The 26397-nt window shown below is 43.2% G+C and overlaps 1 protein-coding gene across 1 annotated transcript in view; it reads left to right on the top strand.

Annotated features, from left to right (window-relative positions):
• Positions 1-26397, top strand: part of PLXNC1 (plexin C1) — a 143131-nt gene that overhangs the window by 84438 nt on the left and 32296 nt on the right. Inside the window, exons 12-21 of the mRNA XM_057741509.1 lie at positions 163-244; positions 3309-3503; positions 3624-3812; positions 6141-6243; positions 10939-11040; positions 11346-11449; positions 14833-14871; positions 15083-15207; positions 16224-16422; positions 21001-21147. Coding sequence (XP_057597492.1) covers positions 163-244; positions 3309-3503; positions 3624-3812; positions 6141-6243; positions 10939-11040; positions 11346-11449; positions 14833-14871; positions 15083-15207; positions 16224-16422; positions 21001-21147 — 1285 coding nt within the window. The remainder of the gene's footprint in view (positions 1-162; positions 245-3308; positions 3504-3623; positions 3813-6140; positions 6244-10938; positions 11041-11345; positions 11450-14832; positions 14872-15082; positions 15208-16223; positions 16423-21000; positions 21148-26397) is intronic.

Below are 26397 nucleotides of genomic sequence, written 5' to 3'. Positions count from 1 at the left end.
ACTTGTAAAATTGTCATGCATTTGAAATTAAAATGTATTAATTTGCTCTCAAACATAGCTGAGTTTAATATTAAGTACGAATAGATTGATGGTTTTATTCATAAATGCAAAATGCCTGTGTGTTTATCTATGAAACTCCTGTTATTGCTTTTTTCCTTGCAGTGGTGGTCAAAATATAACCATCATGGGCCGAAATTTTGATGTAATTGACAAATTAATCATTTCGCATGATCTGAAAGAAAACGTAAGTCTTCAGCTGCTTTGTAATAAGTTATTTTCAAGGATGATTTTGTTTTCATCACACTAAAATATGTTGGGGAATACTTTTTGTTTCTGTGCCTTTGTGCTATTACAAGCTTTTACCTGTTGCATGATATATAATGTATACCATCTGTGCCATAATGGAAATAATAAGACCCTCAGACTTGGAGTTGAGAGTTTCGAGTTGCGGCACAAAGGGAAGAGAGATGAACTTGATATGACAGGACCTGCCATCTCCTCCCTGTGTAATTTGTGGCAAGTCACCTTAATGAGACAGTGTTTATGAGTACGTGTGAAAATGCCTTGTGAGTGGCTGAGGTGTGATGTAAAGAAGAGAGTTTCTGTGAAACGTAAGTGGTGGTGGTCCCACTGCACAGAGTACGCTGTGGTTCAGAGGTGAAGTGACCTGTGAAAGTCCCAGAGGTCCTGTCGTGTGCTTCTCCGTCTCTTGCCCTTGTGTCTTTGACCTGGTTTGGTGCCCTCCTTCTGACCTCACCTCCTCTTGCCTTTCATCTCCCCCTCAGGGGCCGGCCCCCACCTCCCCTCAGTTCTTACCCCAACACGAGTCACACGTGGGCCTCGTCATGGGAAATGATGAATTTCAGAGACAGGCTGGGGCCTCTGAGTGCACTTCTGAGCTCTTCTCGAATGTTCTCCCCATTCTCTCTTCCCCTTTCTGTCCTTACTTCATGAGAGATGTGAAGATAACAGCCTCTCTGAGGCCCAGCCAGACCACTTCCTCCCAAAGTTGGAAGTGTGTGAGTGGGCACAGACCTGGCCTCTGCTTGGAACCAGTGTGGCTTCAGATCTAGATCCAGGAGCCCTTCCTAAGTCCTCCTAGAGCCTTGTTATACACACGTCCAAGTCCTGACACCCTTCACAGCCAGTTCCAAGCCTCACGTTGTATCCGATTCCAGGCCACGTCTCTATGATGTCAACACATCCTGTTGAGTGGTTCGTATAGATTGACCCTGTTACTAGTGGCATTGCCTGCATTTGTGAGTGAACTTGCTCTTCCTCCTCAGTACTTTCCCTAAATCAAGTAGAATTCACTGAGCACCTGCTGTGGGCAAAACATTTTGCTGCACGCAGGGACAAAAGATAATAAGAGAGTCACGTTGCCTTCATGGAGGGAGATGGCTGATCTACACTGGGATGAAAAGCTAAGAGCACAGGCCATGTTTAAGTTCTAGGTCCTCTGATTCCCTTCTCAGACACCCCACTATATGTTTCCACATGAAAGAGAAATTAAAATAGGGCCAATTTCAGCGTGTCTGTGGAATGCAGTAGGATGGGTAGGACTTGAGCAGGTAGAAGTGGGGAAGTAATTTCCGGTGCAGAGGAGACAGGTTTACTGGCCCCTGATGCGAATATTAGTGAGTCCTGCTCCCCTGGAACCGAGAGGATGGGTCAGGAATGAGCCAGAGTGATGGATGGAAAACCACGCTGGACCATGAGAGAGTATCAGGCTGAAAATTTTGCCCTTGATTCTGGAAGCAATAGGGAGGGATTGAAGATCTTTTGAGAGTAGGGAGTGACGGGAGTCTGGGTACCCTGTATGATGCTGATTTTGGCTGCGGTGCACAGGAGCACGTGGAGAGGCAGTAACGGGAAGAAGGCTGGGAGACTCATAAGGATGCTCGCGTAGGTATCCAGGGATGGTGGGGAGAAGGTGGAGCTGGAGACGACGTGTCATCTTTGTAGCATCGTCATTAGAGGGAGAATGTGAACAACATCCTGGGAGCGAGGGCACAGAGGAAGAAGAGAAGAGTGCCTAAGATGGAATCTTGCAGAACAGCTTCATTTTAAGGAGTGAAAGAAAACAAGATGGTCGGTGAAGGTGGCCAAGAAGTTTCTCAGAAACTAGAGAAAAACAGCATTTCAGACGATGGTAGCTGGTCACTGGTATGGAAATTCAGAGGGTTGAAAATAATGAGGTTAGGGTGACCCTGTTGCCAGTAATCTTTCTAGAAGTTGTCTTCAGCAAAAAGCCAGCCTCCCGGGGTTACAGCTGTTGAGAAGCGAGAGGCAGTGGGTTTCATGGTTTTCTTCCTGTCACCAGAGATATGAACGGGAGATTTAGGGCAGCCGTTTGGAAAGGTGTTAAAGGGGAAGGGAGGTTTTGCTTGTCCACCTCTCAGCGCTGTGCATCAGATTCTCCCACCTGCTGCTTCTTCCCACCATCTTTTTAAAATTCCAGTATCGAACAGCAAATAACAAAGAGGAAAAGTCCCTACGTAGCAAATTTCTTTTCATGAGTCTTAGTTGCTCTTCTTTAGAACATTTGTCAGCCTCCCCTCTCCCAGCAGCTTTCTCTGTCCATCTCCGTGCACACCTGAAAATGACAGCGTTTCTGCTCGCTTGTTTGTTTTAAATAAGCCTGTGAAGAGGGCCACGCTTTCTGAGTTGTTTCCCAACTTCACGCTTTTCCTTTCACGGGGGCTGCATTGTCCCTTTTACTTTTGTTTTCCTCTATTTTTTTTTTTTTTTTTGTTAGGCCCGCAAAGCCTTTTCCTCCTTGTGGTTAGTGATTTCTGCTAAAGCACGGAGGTTTCCCAACCAGAGTGATTCAGCCAGCAGCATGCAGGACTGCAGCTGGCCTTACTGAGGGACCAGCTTCTCCCTTCCTGCAGTTTCCCAGGACTCAGCCTTGGTGTCTTGAAGGACACACAGGCCCGCTGGTGCAAAGTCTTCCTCTTTCACTAGCTGACTTCTTTCCAAGTACCCTTTTCTTCCCATTGTATCACCTTCTGGCTGCTTTCATTATTGCTAATAGTATTAATATCATATTAGCATTTGCTGAGTGCTTTTTTGCCTGCATTTGTAAGCGTTTTTGCATGGATGGTCTCATTTAATTTAGTGAGACCTCATCTCATTTAATTCAGAGTTAATTCAACCCCATGAGGTAGGTAGTACTGTTATCTCCATTTTGCAGAGGAGAAGATAGAGACACAGAGAGGTTCAATTGCCCAGGTCACTTAGCTCTTCAATCCCAGAGTTGAGATTCACTCATGAAGCTGTCAAAACGCTCTTTTCTTCTCCCCCAGGTCTCTGAATATTGTATGGCAAATTACTGCAGATTTTTAGCCCCCCCTTCAAAAGGGCGTACGAATGCCACTGTGAAGCTCAGAGTCCAGGAGACCTACTTGGATTGCGGAAGCTTGCAGTACCTCGACGACCCCAGATTTACAGGGTATCGGGCTGAGTCTGAGGTGGACACAGAACTGGAAGTAAAAATTCAAGTATGTCTCTCTCATTTCGGGGGTGGATTGGAGGAACGAGCTCCCCTCGACTGGAAAGGGTGTTATGTTTGTATTTCCGCATGTGCCCTGATTTCTTCAACTTCGCCTTGTTCTTCACAGAAAGAAAATGATAACTTCAACATTACCAAGGAAGACATTAAAATTACTCTCTTCTATGGAGAAAAAAAGCAATTTAAAAATTGCAGTTTTGAAAATATTACTAGAAATCAAGATCTCACCACTATCTTTTGCAAAATTAAAGACATCACTGCGGCAAACAGCATTGCTGCCTCTTCCAAGAAAGTTCGTGTAAGTCACCTGACAGTCCTCTCTGACAGTCTTACCTTATTTGGGGGGATTCCTTGGCTAAACCAGAAAGCAGGATAGAATCTCTTCTGGATCTTTAGATCTTCACTTTAAGTGCAGATAAACAAAGCTGGTGTTGCAGGCCCAAGCATTATTCCTCCCAAATAGCTTGCAGAATCCATCCATGTGCCTGTTCGAATGTCAAAGCATTGAGCACACCATTGTTTATAATACTAATGAGTCTTGATAGCTTTTGTTCGAGCCATGCATTTAGACGGTAGCATCTGCAAGCAGAGTCTCTAGTCCCATTGACAAATGAGCTGTCATTCTTTGCCTCAATGCAGAGGTGACATGTCTTCACAGAAACCCAGAGCGGGGGCTTCCCCGGCACACTCAAAGTGGCAGTAGAGTCTCATGGTGACCAGATCATCTATGAGTCATGGGCTACTCCCTCCACCATGAAGTCACACTCACTGCGTTTCATCTATTCCAGGACATGTTTGAGGGTCCCATCACTGGTATATTTATGTCCCACAATAAAGACATGAGACCATGGGGAAGGAAAACATGTTAGAAACCTCTGTTTACAGTGTGCATGCCATATGAGACTGCACAGTCTCTATCCCCCCAATATGCTTTATGATATAGAGTTATAAATGATTGGATAAAGGATAAGAAAAAAGAACATCAGACTGGAAGGCAAAACAAAACATGTGTCCGCGTCCCAGCTGCACCCGTTAACAGGTGTGTGTCCTTAGATATGGTGGCTTTAGCTGAGCCTCCCTTGGTCTGTCTGTTGTATGGTAATGAGGGTCATAAAAATTATAAAATGAATAACAACAACTAAATCCACAGGTGCTCCCACATGTCTGGTTAGTTGAGAAGAGCAAATGCTAGCTTTCTTCACCATTCAAGACTCGTTCCTGAGTGCCTGCACTGGGACATAGGGACACAGCAGAGAAGACAACAGACCCCAGCCTCCCACAGTATCTGCCTTTATGGCACTTACCTAAAGAGTCATGTAGTAGTGAAAATAAGTTGCAGATGTAGATGGTGGTACCTGTTATGAAGAAAAATGAAGCGGCAGTTGGAGGGGCAGTGCTGCAAGGTTTACGATGACGGGCAGAAAAGGGCTCCCCATAAAGACAACATTTAGTCAGGACCTCAGGGAGGTGAGGGAATGAGCTGTGGGCCGTCTGGGGTAGAGTGTTCTAGGCACAGGCAACCACAGGTTGCAAAGTTCCTGAGTCAGGAGCCTCCCTGGTGCAGTTGAAGGGCAACAAGGAGGCCAGTGTGGCTGGAGCGGAGGGAGCAAGGGGGGAGTATTCTGAGGAGGTGAGAGTGTTGGTAGGCGGAGTATGGAGAGCTGATTGGAGGCCATGGCGAGGACGTGGCTCTGAGCTCCGGGGGGCCTCTGGAGAGCTCTGGGCAGGAGTGCCAGGAGCCTGCTTACAAACAAATGCTGGCACATTTCATCTTTATGTTAACCCTCCACAGAGGCACCATCGGCATGCCATCTTAGAGGTGAGGAAAGCGAGGACTGCACGGATAGGTGACTCACGTAAGCTCCTACAGCTGGGAACCACAGCAGGGGCTGTTCCCTGGTGGTCCAGTGGTTAGGACTCTGCGCTCTCCCTGCCGAGGGCCCGAGTTCATTCTCTGGGCTGGGACTTAGAACCTGGGCTGTCTGGACCTGGAGTCTGCACTGCAGCCGCTTTGCTCAGATGCCTCCACAGCGGCAGCCCTGTCTGCCAGGATGGAAATGTACCTCAATACTTGTATGCACATCAGTGAGAAAATAAGGCTTGATATAGAGTTTTTCCCTTTACAAGTTTTACAAACTTTTGTAATCAAAACCTAAAATTGGAAAAGGCCCTCAGGGATCATCGAGGCGGCATTGCCAAACTGGTTTTTGCCATAGAATGGTTCCTTCAAAATAGGCCTGTCAAGGAAACACAAGATGTAGAAGAGATTAAAAAGTTGCATGCTTCCTTAGACCAGGGATAAGAGGGTTTCTCACCCATAGGTTACCACCTCTTTATTGCCCCCATTCCTGCAGTTTAAAACCCCCAAGGCAAAGAGGACCAAAATCTGTAGTCTAGCCCTGCAACTGACTGAAGCTGAATCCGGAAACCAAGGCACAGGGAATATTCTCGATTGGCTCAAATTCACATAACTAATCTACCCAGAGATGGGACTTGAAACTCACATTTCCTACCTAGCTTGCCACCTCTTTTTGTATCTTGGAAAAAACCATTTGGGAGGAAAAGTTGTGTACCTAGATGTGGTCTCCACCTCGACCGGGTCTAATGACACTCTTTGTCCCATTAGGTCAGACTGGGAAACTTGAAACTCGATGTCGAGCAGGAATCGGTTCTTTCCACTTGGTATCTCCTGATTGGGCTTCCCGTCTTGCTAGTGATTGTCATTTTTGGTAAGTGCCCTGTTTAATTTTGTAAGCGAAATTATTCCCTGGGGCCTCTCGGCAAGCAGGAAGGCTTTCAGCTTTCAGGGGCTGTTTGCTTCAGTTAAGTATCAGTGGATGAAAACCCAAATCAAAACTTTGGGAAAGTACTAATAGGTACATGTCGAGGGCTTTCTAAACATCTTTTAAGATGCTTCATTAATAAAAGGCTGGATTACAGAGATGGTATCTTGGTGTTTGAGAAATATTATCCACTTTGCTTCCCTGAACCTGTGAATTGTGATGACAGATGTCCCATTTACATCATTTCCTCAGAATTCCTCCGGAATTTTGGACTCCCAGAACATGGTCATCTCATCCTGCCTTCTCACCCCAGCAAACCCCAATCCTCACCCCACCTCAGCCCTGCCTTTCTTTTTTGGAATTGTGATCTGTACGATTAAAATGTTCCAAGGCTCATCCAAGCACAGTGGTCCCATAGTGGTTGCTCACTGGATGAAATCTGGTCCACCAATGTCTTTGGCCCACATAGCATCTTTTTTTTTTTAGAAATATATTTATATTATGATTATATATATTATATGTATACATACACACTCAGAATCACTTATTGCAAAATTATTTGAATTTTTTTGTCAATCAATTTTATTTTTTAAAGACTTCTTTTAGAGTATAGTTGATTTACAATGTTGTGTTACTTTCTACTGTACAGCAAAGTGGATCAGTTATACATATACATATATCCACTCTTTTAGATTCTTTTCCCATATAGGTCATTACAAAGTATTGAGTAAAGTTCCCTGTGCTATATAGTAGGTCCTTGTTAGTTATCTATTTTATGTATAGTGTGTGTATATGTCAATCCCAATCTCCCAACTTATCCCTCCCTCCCCCCTTTCCCCATAAGTTTGTTTTGTACATATGTGACTCTATTTCTGTTTTGCAAATAAGTTCATTTGTACCATTTTTTTAGATTCCACATATATGAGATATCATATGCTATTTGTCTTTCTGACTTACTTCACATAGTATGATAATCTGTAGTTGCATCTATGTTGCTGCAAGGGGCATTATTTCGTTCTTTTTCATAGCTGAGTAATATTCCATTGTATATATATACCACATCTTCTTTATCCATTCATCTGTTGATGGACATTTAGGTTGCTTCCATGTCCTAGCTATTGTAAATAGTGCTTCAGTGAACATTGTGGTGCATGTATCTTTTTAAATTAGAGTTTTGTCTGGGTGTATGCCCGGGAGTGGGATTGCTGGATCATATGGTAGTTCTATATTTTTAGTTTTTTAAGGAACCTCCATTATGTTCTGCATAGTGGCTGTATCAATTTACATTTCCATCAACAGTGTAGGAGGGTTCCCTTTTCTCCATCTGCTCCAGCATTTATTGTTTATAGATTTTATGATGATGGCCATTCTGAACGGTATGAGGTGATACCTCATTGTAGTTTTGATTTGCATTTCTCTAATAATTAGCAGTGTTGAGCATCTTTTCATGTGCTTTTTGGCCATCTGTATGTCTTCCTTGGAGAAATGTCTATTTAGATCTTCTGCCCATTTTTTGATTATATTGTTTGTTTGTTACTGAGCTACATGAGCTGTTTGTATATTTTGGAGATTAATCCCTTGTTGGTAGCATCATTTGCAAATATTTTCTCCCATTCTTTAGGTTGTCTTTTCATTTTGTTTATGGTTTCCTTTGCAGTGCAAAAGCTTGTGAATTTGATTAGGTCCCATTTGTTTATTTTTGTTTCTATTTTCATTACTCCAGGAGGTGGATCAAAAAAGAACTTGCTTTGGTTTATGTCAAAGAGTGTCCTGCCTATGTTTTCCTCTAAGAGTTTTATAGTATCCAGCCTTACACTTAGATCTTTAATCCACTTTGAGTTTATTTCTGTGTATGGTGTTAGGGAGTGTTCTAATTTCTTTTGTTCACATGTAGGTGTCCAGTTTTCCCAGCACAACTTATTGAAGAGACTATCTTTTCTCTATTGTGTATTTTTGCCCCCTTTGTCATAGATTAGTTGACCATAGGTGTGTGGGTTTATCTCTGGGTATTCTATCCTGTTCAGTTGATCTATATTTCTGTTTTTATGCAAGCACCAGACTGTTTTGAGTACTGTAGCATTGTAGTATAGTCTGAAGTCAGGGAGCCTGATTCCTCCTGCTCCATTTTTCTTTCTCAAGATTGCTTTGTCTATTAACGGTCTTTTGTGTTTTCATACAAATTGTAAAATTTTTTGTTCTAATTATGTGAAGAATGCCATTTGGTAATTTGATAGGGATTGCATTGAATCTGTAGTTTGTTTTGGGTAGTGTAGTCATTTTGATAATATTGATTCTTCCAATCCAAGAACATGGTATATCTCTCCATCTGTGTGGCCCACATAGCATCTTTAAAACTTTGAAGTAGTTGACAACATTTTAAAATTCAGTGATTCACAGTCTTTAAAATCTCTTGAAAGTTTGAAAGATATGGATCGTTGGATCCTCATTTTTCCGTAACATCAATTTGCTGGAGCTGAAGAGCAGCTACCCCTAGAGAGAGGGCATGTGTTCACTGGGCTTTTGCCATAGTCTCCATCACTCCCTACAGTCTCCACCCAGGCCACTTAACTCATCTGAAGACATGGTCCCTGTAGCTATTCAGTTTCTGAGCTGCTTTTCATTTTAAGTCCGTTTCCTCTTGTCTTCCTTAAAAAAGAGAACTCTTCGCCATGGCTGTGGAGCCCATCACATTCCTTGACTTAATGCAGGTACCACCTTTCTAGTGGTTTTCTGTTACTAGTTGCTAACATCTCCTTCCATATACTCATTCTCTCATTCATGCATTTACCTGATGTTTATTGAGCACCTGTTATGTTGCTGATGACTGTTAAAGGTTCTAGACCTAGGGAAGGTGAGTTTAGTCCTGGTCCTTTCTCTTGGGGAGTTCCCAGTCCAGTGAAGGAATGATTTATGTGTATTGTTAACTAGCTGAATGGAATGAATTCATTTTGCAGAGACACTGTTTTGCCCTGTTGATGATCATTTCAGGCCTTTTTTAAGCTCTCCCCAAGTTGTCCACCATCATTATGCATCTAGAATCCAGAATTGGGCCTGATATTTTAATAAAGTCCTGGCTGGCGCTGGCTTCGAATAAGAAGATTACTTGTAAATTCTAAACACTGAGCTCAATTTTGAGGATCTGCTGCTCTCAGGCAGCTCTAGATAGAACAGTCTCATCATGGAGTCACATCCACTTTGTGACTTCCTAGAAACCTCTGATCTCTTCCTGGGCTCTCTGTGACTTTTCCTTCCTCTCCCTTCACTTTGTTGGTAGAGATTGTTTATGCTCTTTAAGGTAAAGTGAGCTCCACTTGACACATCACTTTTGGGTTCACTGGCATCTGCAAAGCCGTTTAAAATTCTCCTCCCCTTCTTACCATGATTCCAGGGAGGCATGTGTCATTAGCAGCTTGAGTAAGTGTACTCTTTAGTCCATCAATCACATCATTAGTGAAAACACTAAACACACCTGGCCTAGGGCTGCCACCTACAAAACACCCCCACTGTGGCTTCCCCGAGAGATTTTTGCCAGGAAAAAATCACTGCTTTGTGGATGTGGCCTGCTAGCTCCCTTTGCAGGCAGTGAGCTGGTGCTGCCTAAAGGGCAGTCTGAGGACCAGTAGTCCCACGTGATGCCCCTGGGAAAAGGGTTCCATAGTCAAGCAAATTTGAGAATCACTGCCTGCTCTACCCTTTCTTAAAGATGCATGATGCATGTTATGATTAAGACTGTTGACTTTATGAAGTGGTCCAGCGCAGAGCTGCATTAAATTCTGTTTCCTCCAACACCGTTCACATCTACTGGTAGCAGGATCCTTTTATTATGAAGTTTCTATTAAAAGAGGAAAGTCTTTTTAGAATAATAATAATAGTTGATAGTTGTTACATGTTCTTTTTTTAAAAATAAGATCTAAATGCTTTCTGTGAGTTACTTCTAGGAATCCTGTCAGCATCACAAGGAGGCAGGCACTTTAATAGATAAGACAGCCAGGCACAGAGATGCTAAGGAACTCACCTGAGGTCACACAGCTAGTTAATGGCAGAGCAGGGACATGAACCCGAGTGCCAAACTTGTTCAGTTTACTGCCTCTACAGCATAGTTAGATGCAAAATGGAGTGGAAGAAGAAGCAATATCCAGATACGAGGGTTCATTGTGGACTACTCGTCCTGTCACCCCATTTGATCTATGCAAGTTTGGCTCACGTAGCTCGCTGTGCTCGCTGTGGATCTGTGGGTTTTTTCTGCATTTAAGGCTCAACTTTATTTCTCTGGGGATGTTTAGAAACATTAAAAAAAGAGCAGAACAATATAAGTGGCCTGTGGCTGTAGGGAAACTTGGCTTGTTTCATTATTTTTCAGCCAGCTGGGATCTTTGGTTACAAGTGAAGGTTATTTGATTTAGTTTTTACTTTGAAGATGAGTAGTTTTTTTGTTTTTTTGTTGCATTTGAGCATCTTCCTCTGTAGAGTGACCCCTCACTGGGAATTTTTTTTTCTTAGAAATTCCACCTCTTCCTTGCTAGTCTTTCTCACTTTCCCTCGGCCTCCTTCTCTGTCAAAGAACTGTAAAGGTTGATTCTGTTTTCCTTTTTGTGTTTTATGTTAACAAGTCAATATCGTGCTGCATCTCTATCTCCGCAGTGGCTGTGGGAGTGACCAGGCACAAATCGAAGGAGCTGAGTCGCAAACAGAGTCAACAACTGGAGCTCCTTGAGAGCGAGCTGCGGAAAGAGATACGTGATGGTAGGCTCCAAAATTTTATTTGTAGAAAAACAAGCCTTTTTTTATTGTCTTTTTTTTTTTTTCACCCTTAAATGGGACTAGCCACAGGAATGAGAACTGTTTGTATAATAGAAGACAACTGAACAGCAGGGTCTAGGCCTGGCTTTGTGTTTTATTTCAGCTCCTCTTTGCAGCCAACCAAGTAATTATCTATTGTTTCTTCTTTAATGAAAACCAAGGTCATACTCTGTGTTAGACAAAACAGCAGAAGATCTTATCCATTGTTTGTTGAGTTAAAATATTGCTCTTGGGATTCTATTTTGCAGGCTTTGCTGAGCTGCAGATGGATAAATTGGATGTGGTTGATAGTTTTGGAACTGTTCCCTTCCTTGACTACAAACATTTTGCTCTGAGAACTTTCTTCCCGGAGGTAAAAGAGCATTGATCATATTCCTAAGGTTGAGTCTTGAATAATAATGAAGGTGCTTGTTGCTTTTGTCAAAAATGGGTGTTTGCTTCCAAGGCAGCTGTAGACAACGTGCTTGGTACAGAATAATGGCTTAAATCTGAGCAGAGCAGGGAGGAGGATGACTGTTAATTGGATTGATTAGGGTATAAAGCAGTGATGGGTGACTGGCAATTACTCTTTGTCCAGTAACAAAAACCTAGGAGGGACACAAGTTCAGAGTGATGATTTTTGCTTTATTTTACTACCAGTTTAGAACCGAATTTGTAGCTGGGAAGTGAGCTAGTTTATTTAAAAATCAATAAATTGTGGGCTGGCCAATTTGTTGTGTTTATCTGCATGACTTACATTGCAGCTACTAGATGATTCCCTATTACTTCTCAATTGGAAATGAAAAGTACCAATTGGCCGAGAGGGAGGAAAGTAGACATGTGTAGAATGTGAGTTAATAACAGCCATTTTTAGCAATGTAGAGTTTTTATGGTTCTCTCCAGCAGTTACTCTTCAGCTGATCAGTTTGTGTCATCCTCATTTAGTAGAAATAGCTGCATGAAGTGATTAATTTGTTCTAGGACTCCGAGGAGTAGTCTTCTTAACCCTTTGGGTTTTTCGTCTCACTTACATTCTAACACTTCCATTTTCTCACCCACTTACATAACCTTTCTCATTTACCCTCCCAAGTCTTTGGGGAGGTACACTCATCCGCCTACCATCACCTCCACGTCCCGATACCCCAGTTCCTCCACATTGCCCTTTTTTTGTCCAGAATGGGTGACCACAGCAAGGCCCAACCTCTGCAACACATCAACACCAATTATGTATTATATTTAAATCTAGACTTTTAAGGAAAGCCAGAAATCTCTCTAGGCCAAGAGAGAGCTTGTATCACCTTACCAGCAGCTTCTCAGCTACATTTGGCCAGAAGCCTAGAGTTCAGAAACCCAGACACATGCAGTAAGCAATTTCCAGTTTCTCTGTAATTCTAGAAGCAGACACCATGATATGTGATGCTGTGTCTGGAGATTGGGCTACCTCCATAAAACACCCACCTTATTTTTTTTTGTCCGAGCCTTAGTGTTGTAAAGCAAGAAGGCTAGAAATAAGACTTTAGCTTTTTTGCACTTGTATTTTTTTAAAGTTATCCTCCAAGAGTATCGGATACCAAGACTCGCCATTTGCTACCTCCTTCATTTCTATGGTGGAACACCGCCTAGGGAAGGGAGTTTAATTCCCTGAATCAGGATGACTGTGCAGGGCCTCAGCAAAGGTTGCACCATGAATCCTATTTCCCAGCCATCTGAGATCCCCATTAAGAATTTAATAGCAATAAAATAACAGATTTCTACCATCCACCTGAGTACTATGTGGGCTTTTATAGTTAATGATTGCCCTTGAAGGCTGAAGAGAGTAATCTGTGGCCTGAAAAAAAAGTTTTCCTATCTTCTAAATTCAGTAATCAAGAGCAAGAGAGAGTGATGAATGCAAAGGAATGCTATTGCGAATGTTTAAAAAAAAAAAATCCCAGGAACAATGCTTTATTATCTTAGAAGACGAGAGAGAGTTGCAAGAAGGCAAACTGATTTAACTCGGGGTTATGTAGAATCTTGAAAGGCAACTGGGAAAGCTATAGAAACTGAAGTCAGAAGAAGACACAGGGAGAGCAAGCATATATTTATCAGAACCCTATGGAGAAGAATAAGTTAAAATTGAATTTATGACAATTAAGAAAAGATCTAGAGAACGGGGAAGATATTCTATTAGGACAAAACCAGTTGAAACGCATTCTAGGCTGAAGATAAGTCCTGGTGTTGAGTAAGCCCTTTACTGATATATTAGGAGCCACAGCCTCTAGGCCTGGAGGTTGGGTGGTGGAGGGAGAACTTGGGTGATCAGCACCTACTCGATAACAATAGGCAAAGCCCACAGGAAATGGTATAGCTTCTCAGAGATCAAGGCATTACCAGTTCCTAGTTCTTTGCCCTGCTAGTTGGTTTTTGGCTTTTAAAGCCTCGCTTTTCATTATATTGGCAACTTTGTTTCGCTGAAAATAGAAGAAATAGGGTAAGCAGAGTTCTAACCACCTAGAGGAGAAGAATTTGAATGAAAGGAGGAAGGAGTCTTTGAACCCAGGGAGCCAGAGCGGTACTTCCCTATTTAAGGTCAAGAATCAATCTGTTTAAATTGCCTATTGGCAAAAGGTTGGTTCAGCAAAAAAATATCAGGAACTAGAAAATGCAAACCCTGGGTCTGATTTTTCTGCTTATTACTAGGAGAGAGTATGAGGTAATAGTTTGAGGTCTTCTGCTTGGGCTAACAAATTTGAAACTGTAAGGCAAAAGTTCTCTGCAGAAGAAATTTACTTAAATTAGATATAAAAATAGCCTAAAGTTTCAATTATTGCCAACAAATTTTAAAATAACTGAATGGTTGATTTTATATTTTCATCCTGTTGATTCATTTTTAAAGCGTGTTACTCAGCATGCTTTTTACAATTTAATCATTTAATTCCAATAGGATTTTTGATATTGTACATTAAAGGGAACTCAAATTTATAAGTTCATATTCAGGAGCTACAGAGCATAGCACTTTAAAGTATTTTTAGGAACCAGCAGGGCAACTGCATTGTTGTCTAATGTGCTGTAAATTAGTGATTAAAAAAAAAAAACAACAATAAAAACCAGAAAACTAGAAGCAGTGATAGCTGACATGAAGAACTTACTGTGCACTCATTCATTTTATTTTCACGCCTAAACCATGAGGTGGGAATCATCATTGTTTGCATTTTGCAGATGAGGAAGGTCAGGCACAGAGAGGTTGAATGACTTGTCCAAAGTCATGTGACCCGTGGGTGATAAAACCAGGACTGGAACCCAAGTTGTTTAACTCCAGATTCTAGCTTTTTACCACCCCTTCTTGAATAACATTGTGCATTGAGACAGTAAATACTTCTAAGCTAAGACTTGTGTAAACTTACCAACACAACTCAGTATTTATCCTTAGAAGGTAAACTGCTTGAGGAGTGGTCTGTACCTTTGCATAATCTTCTTTCGCCACCACTTCTTTAACTTTTGAGTCAGTTCTTTTAAAGTGTGAGATGCCTTCTCCTACCAAAAATGGGACTGATGAATGGTAATTATTCTTAGAGCTTTCAGAAGTCACTAGTGTTTCTCAAGAACTGAATAATTATTTATTTTGTAGAAGATATGCAGTGAGCATAAGCCCAGGGGCCCTTCAGATTAGCAAATAGTGTCTCTACTTTATTAAAATGGACTCGGGTATTATAACAAAAGTACACTCTTCATTTCCTTTGGATGTTATGAATAATAAAAGTGTCTCCTTCCTCTCAGTCAGGTGGCTTCACACACATCTTCACTGAAGATATGCATGTAAGTCTCTAAGTTTTCATTTTTAGCCCACGACCGCCTGACTTTCATAGTGTCACCATCATCATCATCTCCATTATTACTCTGAATTGTTATTGTGGGTATTTTGGGATCACGAATTTGATATTAAGTAATTCATTGTCTTGGAAAACACATTGTGGATCTACTTTCTAACTTTACGTATATATATTACTTACATGAATTTTTTTTCCAGAACAGAGATGCCAATGACAAGAATGAAAGTCTCACAGCTTTGGATGCCCTAATTTGTAATAAAAGTTTCCTTGTTACCGTCATCCACACTCTTGAAAAGCAGAAGAACTTTTCAGTGAAGGACAGGTATCAGCCAATTTGTTTATATTTTGAAACTCATTAAGTAGAAGGAATAAAACCTGAGCCTCTTATTTTCTTTCCAAACTACACCCTGAACTTGGTATGTGAGAACATGCATCTCTCCAGAGGCTAGTTGATTTGGGCCACCATGCAGTGCCGATGTTTCCATTTCAGATCACAATGCCCCCACACAAATTCTATTTTGAAGACACACACACACACACACATGTGACACCCCCCCCTCAAAAAAAGCACCCTAAAAAACCCCAACACCAAGAAAAAACATGAGTCCTGAGTCAAAAAGCAGAAGTGCTGTTTTCTATTTTTAAAAACACCCCGAAAATTCAGGGAAGACATTCACATGTTACTGCTCTACTTTAAAGTTTATGCTATGCTGAAAACCATATAAACTGACCTGAAGTCAACACTGGTGTGTGGTTTTTAGGGATGGAAGACAAAGGTAGTTGAAACTTAGATGTTTTAAAAAAGCACCCACAGGGCAGCACCTCGTTAGCACCCTGTTGCCTGGCCCCTCAAGTTTCCTTGGAAACGGCTATCAGCACCAAGCAAGCCACAGCTGATGGTTAAACTGCTTCACCAAGGCTGTGTTGTTTTTTTTTTTAAAATATGCTTTTTTTCCATCATCTGTATATCTCCTTTTTTTTCTTTCAGTTTTATTGAGATACAATTGACATACAGTGTGTATAGGTTTGAGATATACAGCATGATAACCACAAATCTAACCTCTTTTTCTGAGTTTGAGGTGGTTTTTTTTTTTTTTCATATTCCATGTATAAGTGAGATCATACAGTGTTTGTCTTTCTCTGTCTATTGCACTTTGCAAGATGCCCTCAAGGTCCATCCGTGTTGCTGCAGATGGCAGAACTTCCTTCTTTTTACGGCTGAATAGTATTCCATTGCATGTGTATATACTACATCTTCTGTATCCATTCATCTTTTGGTGGACACTTAGGTTGCTTCCATGTCTTGGCTGTTGTAACCAAGGCTCTATTCTTAAATAGGTGTCTGTTTGCCTCCTTCTTAACCATCGCACTGCAAACTAAGCTGGTCTACCTAACCAGCATCCTAGAGGTGCTGACCAGGGACTTGATGGAGCAGTGCAGCAACATGCAGCCTAAGCTCATGCTGAGACGCACAGAGTCTGTGGTGGAAAAACTCCTCACCAACTGGATGTCCGTCTGCCTTTCTGGTTTTCTGAGGGTAAGTGTCGCATCCCTCGGTGGTGTCGGAGCTAAGACAGTAGGCAGTTATTTTTAGCCGATGCTGATGTCTTTGCCAGGATAAGTCCTGCGCACTCAGTGGTGTCAGCCTATAACCACTTTTAGTCTTGGTCCTTACCAGGATCACGTGGAGGGGAAGATAAAATTTGTTTTTGCCGTCACTGGCCCAGGCAAGTGTTAACTCATTTAGAATTTCCTCAAGTAAGACTTTTCTCTTTTTAAAAGTGTTATTGTAGTAAGAACAATTGCCGTGAGGGCTACCCTCTTAACAGATTTTTAAGTGTACAAAACAGTGTCATCTGTTGGCACAATGTTGTACGATAGATTTCTAGAGCTTACCTTACATAACTGAAACTTTATACCCCTTGATTTTTGCATCCACCGTCACAGGGTTAACGAACATGTGCCAAGTGGAGGGCATATTTCAAATACTGATGAAAACATACTGTTTTCAGGGGCCCCTGAAGCCTCTTGGAAATAGTCATTTACCTACCACTACACTCACTGTAAGCTAATTACACTCAATTCCAACCAGCCATCGCATATGAAAGCGAGTCTCCAAAGAGCCACCCACCCATTGAGTTCACTTTGTTAGGGTTAAAGGAACATGGTTATAATCGAATTGAATCTTAAAATCTTTTCAAATATGAACTCTGCACAGATTCCATTGGTTAAGAGGATGGGCCCCGGAGCCCACTGCCTGGTTTGAATCTAGATTCCAGCACTTACTAGAAGCCCCAGGCAGGTTTCTTGACCTGCCTGAGCCTTGGGTTTATAACCTGTAGAACTGGAAGAAGAATATTTTAGGGCTGTTCTGAAGCACAGAGTGGAAAATGTATGCAGTTGCTTGGAGTAAGCACTCCATAAACGGTGCCCATTATTATTATAAAATATTAATAGGAAAAGAAGTGTGTTCTGTTGAGCCCAGCCTTCCTTCAGGCCTCCGAGGCCCCTGGTGCACGAGGTTCTTAGCCTTCTTTAATTTCACCAGCCATCCAGATTCCAGCAAAACTGCATAATTGTGTGTTTGTAGCTGGTTCCGAAATCTAATTAAAGTTTGAATAAGATTCACTGCTATGCCACAGGTTTTAACGGTGCTACTTAAGTTTAGATCCAAAAAGCAGTGCCTTAAATAGACTGTGCTTAGTTTAATGTTTAATGTAATCTTACAAGTAGATGCACAACATTTTTTTTTTTTTTTACCAACTCTTTTCTCTCCCAAGGCACTACCCATTTATTAAGATTAATGAAATCTGTCTTTTTTTCTGTTTACTTGGTATAAATCATCATCCGCTTTGGGGAGATGTGGAGTGCTTATTTCTGGGGTGAATATTTTTGGCTTCCCCCCATCCTAGCTTCAGCCACAGCTGCTTCGAAACAGAGGCAACAGGACCCTCACCCAGTTCCTGGGTCTTAGTCTCAAAAGGCAGCTCCTGCCCCACAACCCACCATGCCACCGAATCAGAAGCTTAGGGTAGGGCCCTGTAGTTGATGTTTCCAAGTTCCTGCAGGTGATTCCAGAGCCCTGCCTCTGAGAACCTGGGGGGAGTAGAAGGAGCACTGGCCTAGGAGTCTTGGTCAGAAGCAGCAGGTTCGGGCTCTAAGTTCACAGCCCCAGCTCATGAGTGGCTCCGGGTACAGCCCTTTCCATCTGGGCATCCGTTTTCTACCCACCAAATGAGGGGCGTGGCTTGGTTTTAAATTCCTTTCCAGTTCTTTCTTCTGGGACCTTGTGATTCATTTTCTGAGCCCTGGACGACTACTCAGAGCCTTGCCCTTGCTGCTCTTGGGCGTTAAAAAGAAGAGGTGTCCCCAAAATCTGGGCTCTGAGCCCAAACGGCCCTGTTGAGCAGAGGATTCTGCAGCAAGATTTTGCAGTGCTGATTCAGGAGTGTCTTGAGCATTTGGGGTGGTGAGGGGGCAGTGTGCTCCCCGGGAGGAAGTGGCATTCAGCCCGTCAGCAGTACTTTCATTTTCAGTGGAAAAATTCCCTCTGGCTTGGAGGGCCTGACTTCCCCAACCAGGTGCCCAAGGGGTGTAGGGCTCGGATGGCCTAGTCCTCCTGCTATACCCCACCCCCCCCCCAAACATTTGCCTGGGTGCCACAAACCCTGTGACCTCCAGGTAACTTCCTCCTCTGTGCTTCCAAGGCCCTGTGGGTCAAGTAATCATAATAACAGCCATTTATTGAATGTGCCAGCGACCAGCTAAGAGCTTTGCTTCCTCTTTCTCATTGAATCCCACGCGGTGACCCTTTTGCCCACTGAGAAACTGAGGCACATGGCATGGATGAGACGTCCTCTAGATCCCACAGCTTGTGTGACTGCACCAGGGAGCTCTTGGCCACCCGCTTCCTGCTTCCCCAAGGAGGCAGCTACCTTCTTCCAGCCTTAGGGAAGGACTTGGGGCTGGAATGAGAGCACAGGTGCAGAAGCCTCCAGCTCAGCTACGGTCAGAGAGTCTGGTCTCACGAAGGAAAGGACGGTGAAAGGGCCAAGCTTAATTCCCAGCACAGGGGGGAAGGGCAGGGTTGGTTCCATAAAGGGGGCTCTGCCACAGGCCAGCTCACGGGGCAGCTGTGTGCGCCCTGATCTGATGAGATGCTTAAGCCCCCAGCAGGTATGACTAACTTAGAACATCTGTTCAGTGGTGACAAAGAGACATCATGGCTCTGTAGTTTCCTAAGCCAGCCATACATCCGAATCCCCTGGGGAGGTGGTGGTAAAACTACAGATGCCCAGGCCTCATCTTCAGAGATTCCACATCTAAAGTAGGGCCCGGACATCTGAATTTCTTATGAGTCCCAAGGGATTCTGGTGATGACTATCCAGGCTTAGAACCATGGGTGTGGCTGACAGTGCCAGATGAGATGTTACTTATCTGAGTCTAGCTGCACTCTTCTGGAGAATTCTTACAACAGGGCCATCGAGTCTGGAGCCGTTGCTCCACACAGCCCAGAAGAGCCCACCAGCCCCCTCACCAGCCCCCGACCTCTGCGGGTGCCTCCAGCCCCCTCCCAAGGGCGCTCACCCCCGTCTCTGATGTGGGCTGGAAGCAAAGAGAGAAGTGAGGTTCTAGGTTTGCGGTCAGGACATTACCTAAGGGGGTGGAGGGAGAGAGAAGAGAGCAGTGTGGTTGTGAGCCTCTAAATAAAGGAAGTTTCTCATAAGAATTGAAATGTCCCAGTGCTCTCCCCACCTGGGAAATTTTTGAACATTCCAACCCTGTCCTACAGTAAGGAAGCAGCTCCAGGATATGTTAGGAGGGAAAAGGGAAGTGATACAGGGACCCAGTGACAGGGAGGGTGGCAGAGGAGCGACAGGAAGCCCAGGACCGAGAGGGCTGTGCTCTTGCAGTCAGTATAGAGGATGGCACAGGGCGGCTGGGGGTGGGATCCCAAGAGACTTCAAAGATGTCTTAAGTTTACCTGTTCAAGGGAAAGCGGGTGAGAGATCCAGTGGAATCCTCCTTTCCAAGCCAGATGCATTGGCTGTGAAGCTTGACTTTGTAAACTGGTGCTTCAAGCCCTAGTCACGTGGCTGGCTTCTCATCATCACCGAGGCAGTTTGACTTCCTGGTTCTGGCCCTGGCTCTTCCTCCCCCTCGAATTCAGTTTAATATCCTTTTGGTCACAGATGGTTTATTTACTTAGCAAATACTACACGACAGTCAACCCAGGGCTACGTGCTTTGGGAGGCTGCATGAAAGCAGAACACACAAGCCTCCCACTTGGGCTGCTCAGAGTCCAAGCACAAAGTAGCTACAGATTTGAGGCACTTCGGTGCCAGCCGGGGTGGCCACCCCTGGTCCAGAAAAAGGTGCAGAAGGAAGTTATCAGGATGGGCCGAATGCTTGGGAAGATCCTTTGAGTAATGGAATCGGCTCTGGCCCAGGGGAAGGAGGTGGGGTGTATTTGTGGCCTGTACCGGCAAAGGCGCCCAGGTGGGGCTGTGCAGGCTGGGGCTGGGAAGGACCCAGGGCCGGCCTGCTCATGGTCAGGAGAGGAGGCTGAAAATTGTGTAACTGAAGGCCACTTCCTTCATGAGACGCTGTTAACACCAAAGAGCTTCCTCCTAGGTAAATGTATAAAATGTTTTTATGTTTATTCTGGTTACCAAGGCTGATCATGCTGCATTTTTTCAAATGCCATTTATTTTCAGTGTGCTTTAAAAAAAATGGGGCACTTAAATAGGAGTGTAAACAAAAGTTAAACCTCTACTAACTGTTCTTAGGCCAACTGATGAGAGTTAGGCTACTGAAGAGAAGCTTAAGCATAAAAGAATGATAACTGCTCTGTAAATGCCGTGAGAGCATGTGTGTGTGTGTGTGTGTGTGTGTGTATGAACATACATGTGTGTTGCAGAGAGGAGGCGGTTTCCTGAGTTTTGCTCCCAGTCCTAAGTGCAGCCATATGTATTTTCTTGGGAGTTGCATGTTGATTGTTAGAAAACACTGCCTCCTGTCTCCCGTCGCAGTGCCATAAACTGAAACTTTAATTCTTTGGAGAGTACAGTGGATTCTGCCGAAAGCTAACTGTCACTTTTGCATTTTTTCCAAGGAGACGGTTGGAGAACCATTCTATTTGCTGGTGACGACTCTGAACCAGAAAATAAACAAGGGCCCCGTCGATGTGATCACTTGCAAAGCCCTGTACACCCTTAATGAGGACTGGCTGCTGTGGCAGGTTCCAGAATTCAGTACTGTGGTAAGTTCATGACGAAGCTGGTGGGGTGGAGGTGGGGGGGGGGGGTGTCACTTGAAATGATATCATTCCTACTGTGGGAGGCCTTACATGTTTTGTTAATTAAAAACAGTAGCTGATAAAATATTAACACGTGTTCACATAATAGAGTTGAATTACTCGGATTGGGGGAGAGGGTTTTGTAATGATGCCTGGCGTACTCATCAATTTCCAAAGATTTTAATATCAGGATTGCTTATAGCTTTCAGCGTCGTCAAAGGAAATGCAAAGTACTCCCTATTCAGCACTTATAATTGCAATCAGAATTTCTCAAACGGCTCTGCTCTGGAAGACAATGTGTGAAGATATATTTCAACCAAATTGAGGCCGTCTTATTTTAGAACGATAACACAAGACAAATTCCACTGTGCTCCCCCTGCAACATGACGCCCTTACTTTATTTTCATGGATTAGTTACAAATGTTTGGTGTCATGCACTTAATGTTCTGTGATCTCATAGATATTTTTAGAGGAACGCTGTAAATCAGGACAGGAAGATGATTGCCTGGCTGCTGGAGGGTTTCACCCATTTAAGATCTTCCTTTCCGCCTGTCCCCACTCCACCCGCCCACCCTCTTCCCTTCCTAAAGGAAAAAGAGACCAATTTTGTGCACATTCAGGAATTTGAGAGAGAGAGAGAGCCAAGCATGGCAAGTATCTCCAAAATTACTTAGGATTTTTCTGTGCTTTTCTGTTAATAGAGACTTGGAAAAAGAGATTGCTGTGTTTTAGTTTGATCTTTAGCTTTATGGAGATTCTGGGCTGCTTCACAATCTCATCAGTGGGGAAGGAGGAAAAAATTACAGTGGGGTTTTGGTATTGCTCGGTAAGGGGGCTGAGTCTCCTGTGGCTTTGCTCTGGCTGGCCAGCACTGCAGTGTCATCCTGGAAGAATTCATCCCCTAATTGGAGAAGGCACCACGGTACTGTAGACTGTATTATGGTTGTGTCCTCTGGTGGGAGAAGAGTCCCTAGATCAGCTCTTTCGAGTTCCTGGTCTCTGCCAGGTGGAGCTGACTCCACTGAAGATGGCACGTGCCCAGCTGCCATCCACAAGGTGGGAGGCTGAGCAGAAAGTCACCCATTCTGGCTTCTGTCTACACTCCCATCTATACCTGAGGGGGAGTGGGGGGCAGGGTCCTCCAATGTTAGCATGCATCAGGGTCGCCTAGAGAGCTTATTAAACACCAGTTGCAAGGCAGCACACCAGAGTTTCTAATTCGGTAGGTGTGGGGGTGTGGCCTGGGAATTTGCATTTCTAAAGAGCTTTCTGGTTGCTGCTGATTCAGGGCCACACGTGGAGAACTATTGATGTACAGGTTACTGAGAGTAGGCTCTGGGGCCAGGCAGATTTCAGTCCTGCCTCTGCCACTGGCTAGCTGTGTGACTGTGGGCAAGTTTGGAAACCTCTCAGTGCCTCCATCACGTGTAAAATAGGGATGATGGTCATCTCGCCTGCCGATCTCATGGGCGTGGCGAGGGTTGAGTTGATATGCTGTGAAGTACATAGACCATTGCCAGGCATATGGGTGCCCTGTAAAGAGTTATTAAATTGAATCCAGATCTCCGGCACTTGTTAGAAATGCAGATCCAGACAGACCCACGCCTGGGCCTCCCCTCAGGACCGAGTGCATCAGAATCTCTGGGGATGGAGCCCAGGCGTGGATAGAGGCTTTGAATGCTGCAGGTAATTCTAATGTGCATCCTGCAGAAAGAACCCCTGGTATCTTGGAGAACAAAAGATGAACTTGCATCAGAGCCTATTGAGTCTCCTTTTCCTGGGCCTCAGTCCTAACACAGAAGATGTTCATGCTTTTACTTTGAAACATTTTGGGAGCAAGAGGGCTCCAAAAGAGGAATATTTGCAAGTGAATATAGGTCAGGGGAATCCAGCAGTTTCACTTTCATGAAAACATGAACCCCTGACTGGAGGCAGAGGAGAGGAGAGGAAGGAACTGGGAGTGTGGAGGACTCAAATGCCTGGAGCAACTTTTGAGGTTTGAGTCCTTTCTATGCTTTATATCTGAGCACTTTTCCTCCTTTCATTTTGAAACGTTATTTATTTCACAGTCAATTAAGATCATGTGTTTCTGATTTGTTAACACAACTCATCATCAAAATGTTTCTTGATGTTAAAGAAATTTGTGTCGACTCTTGGTTTCTTTTTTCCTTGGTAGCCCCTGGGGAAAAGGTTGATGGAAAATTATGCTTTTAGAAATTCACATAAATCTTCTTTTCCAAATACGGATTTGCCAGTAGATAGCATTGAGATGGAAGGGGGTGGGCCACTTGTTTCTAGGGCCCTTGACTTTAAAATTGATTGTTAATGCCTTTTATTGGACCCACCCCAAACCTCTTTCATGGTGGATGGTTATACTAGAAGCTCCAGAGAAGCCTGATCCTGCCTGTGCTTGTGTGACAAAATGTTAGCAGAAGGTCAATATAAAAAATTTAATGTTTTTCATTTCCTTTCAGGCAAGTCCCCTCAGCCTTACCATCATCTTTTACATTTTCTTCCCTCCTCTCTTTTCCCCCACCCCTCTTTCTCACTTTACCACCCCCTCCTTCCCCAGGCATGTAACCCAGTTGTTTAAAGTCTTGATTTTCTAAATTTGCCTGCAGTGGTTTATGTAATTGAAAACCAAGGTGTGGTGAACAAACTCAGTGTTTTGTGCGTGTGTGTAAATGTTTTCAAGGCAAAGAAGTCAGAGGAAAAAAAAATCAAGAGCAGCCACCCAAACAACGTGAAATGACAGAGCCTGGTGCCATGGCAGGGACACACTTAAAAAGAGGCCCCCAAACTCCTGTTTGGCTAAATGCTCAAAAACACAGCACCTCATCTAACAGCCTAAAAGTCAGGTTTCACACCTCTAAGATTAGGATGTGTTCTCCCTGAGGTGTGGGGTGTTTTCTAGAACATAAAGACATCCTGCCAATTGCTTATATGTGAAATCATTGTACTAACACACGGGCTCCAAGAAGTAATTCTTTGTTTGCTGTAGCCTGGGAGGAAAATTCCTCTGCCATTTCTTAAATGTAAGCAAAGCCCCATAAAGTCACTTCCTCTAGGACCAGAAGAAACCATCCTCCTCCAGTCAGGCACTGCAGGCCGGTGTTCAATGAGGCAAACTGCCATAAGATTCTCCTGCTCCCCGACAGGAGCATCCAGGGAGGGTTTGTACACAAAGAGACACACACAGGACTCCTCTAACATCCAGGGATACCGAGTTGACAGCTAGAAGAGGAATAAGCCCTATTGCTCTGCGGTTTTTCCTCCTTTGCAAAATTTTAGACATGTTCTATTTTGTGGCTGGAGGATCTCGGGCCCTCCCTCAAGGTGGGCTGTGTCTAGAGAGTGATTTTGGAGCAGATCGCTTGAAACTTTGGAAGAGCAAGTGAAGGTTGAGGATTTCAGTTCTGGGAAAGTGTACCACATGGGAGAAAGGACATTTGCTTCACTTTCAGGAGGAGATGAGAAAACCCAATAACTCGTGGCAAGTGTGCTGAATTAGCAAGAGAAGGTTGACTTATAATCAAAGTTAAGCGAGAAATGGTTTTTTGAACTCTTAAACCCAGGAAATGAGCCTGCCAATCGGCTGTATCTGAGAGATAGCATCTTGGCGCCCTGGGAAACAGTGTTCCGACAAACATATTATTGCCCTCATTCTCATATCTATGAGAAAGTCTTTAAGATTATTAGAAAATCTTGAAAAAGCACAGATACTCGCCTACAGAAATCTTAATGCCTCTGCTATGATTTATTGAAGGTTTCTGCCAACCCACACCAGCCTTTTTCCCCCAGTAGTTACCATGTTGGGGACAGTCATGTTTCATAAAATATTTCATCTATGACAGGGCCCTAGCTATCTCTAGCAAGAGTTCTTTATCTACAAGCTTCCTTCAACACAGTGGTTCTGCCCTCCACTCCCCAGCTCCTTCTGTTCCATTTAGTGTGTCCTTTCAGAAGATCCATTATCCTCATAATTAAACAACCCACTGTCCCGATTAAGTCATTCTCTGTTACTTCAATTACATCCCATTGTTCATTAAATCCTGATGTTTGCACTTCAGCAATCTTGTTTTTAATACTCCTAGCATTTGTGGAGAAACAGTAAAGTTAATTAACAATTCTTGAGCTTTTTTTTTCCCCTTTCTCTCTCTACCATAGTGCAAATCATTTCCATTATGACTTGCAATAATACTGAAACCATTACTAACTCCATAGTTACTGTTCTGAGCTTTCTGATCAAAGAAGCAAAACCATTTTGTATAATCGTTTGAGGTAAGTCATCCTAGTTGATGGCAGACAGTGGAAAATGAAAAATTGACCTTAAATGAGTGCTCTAAATGATTTTCCTGTTTATATTCTTTCTTCGCACATGCATAGTCTTGGGATTAGAAAATAATTTAGTTACCTAAATACACAGGTACTTAATTTTCTTCTTTATGGCTCGAATATGACTCTCTTACTTCATCATTAAGGATTCTTACGTGTACTTGTATCCCTCAGAGAATGGTAACTTTTATAGCAAATCATGGTGGAGATGAAGGCATTTTTTCAGATGTGCCTTTTCTGGCATAGTCAGAGTCAGCATTCTATTTGAAGCTACTGTTCTCTAGAGCCTGAGTCAGCAAACAACCACCTGTGGGTCACATGTGGCCCTGCTGCATATTGTTTACGTAAATAAAGCTTTATTGGCACACAGCCATGCCCATTCATTCACTGTTGTCTATGGCTGTTTTCCTGCTGCAATGACAGAGTTGAGTAGTTGCAATAGAAATGATAATGACCTCAAAGTCTAAATGTTTACTATCTGGCCTTTTACAGAAATTTTGCCAACCCTTAATCTAGAGCTTGACATAATCGAGAAAATGAACTAGAATCCATCCTCCCGCTCACCCTCCTAAAATTTTGGCCTGTTTCCTCTCCTTCTAGGGACACAGCAGTGGAAATGCCTCACCACTACCCACAAAGCCAAAACTCATGGGCACTTTGCCAAAAAAAACAAAAAAACTGTGAAATACGTTAAACCTAAAATACTAGAATCAATCATCTTAGGCTAAATGAGACAGGTTCTCACTTGATTTTTGCATGGACAAGTGTTAGTAAATTCTAGCAAGTGTAGAAAAACTTGTGAGAGAAACTTAAATTTGAGGAAATTCTCTCCATTAATTTTTTTTCTTCAAAATGAAAAAGGCCTGTCTCCCTTATTAT

This window comes from Hippopotamus amphibius, chromosome 7 (genome assembly GCF_030028045.1).
Source record: "Hippopotamus amphibius kiboko isolate mHipAmp2 chromosome 7, mHipAmp2.hap2, whole genome shotgun sequence".
In the NCBI taxonomy this organism is placed as follows: domain Eukaryota; kingdom Metazoa; phylum Chordata; class Mammalia; order Artiodactyla; family Hippopotamidae; genus Hippopotamus; species Hippopotamus amphibius.
The sequence above is the reverse complement of the archived record's forward strand: the minus strand, read 5'-3'. Positions and strand labels throughout refer to the sequence as shown.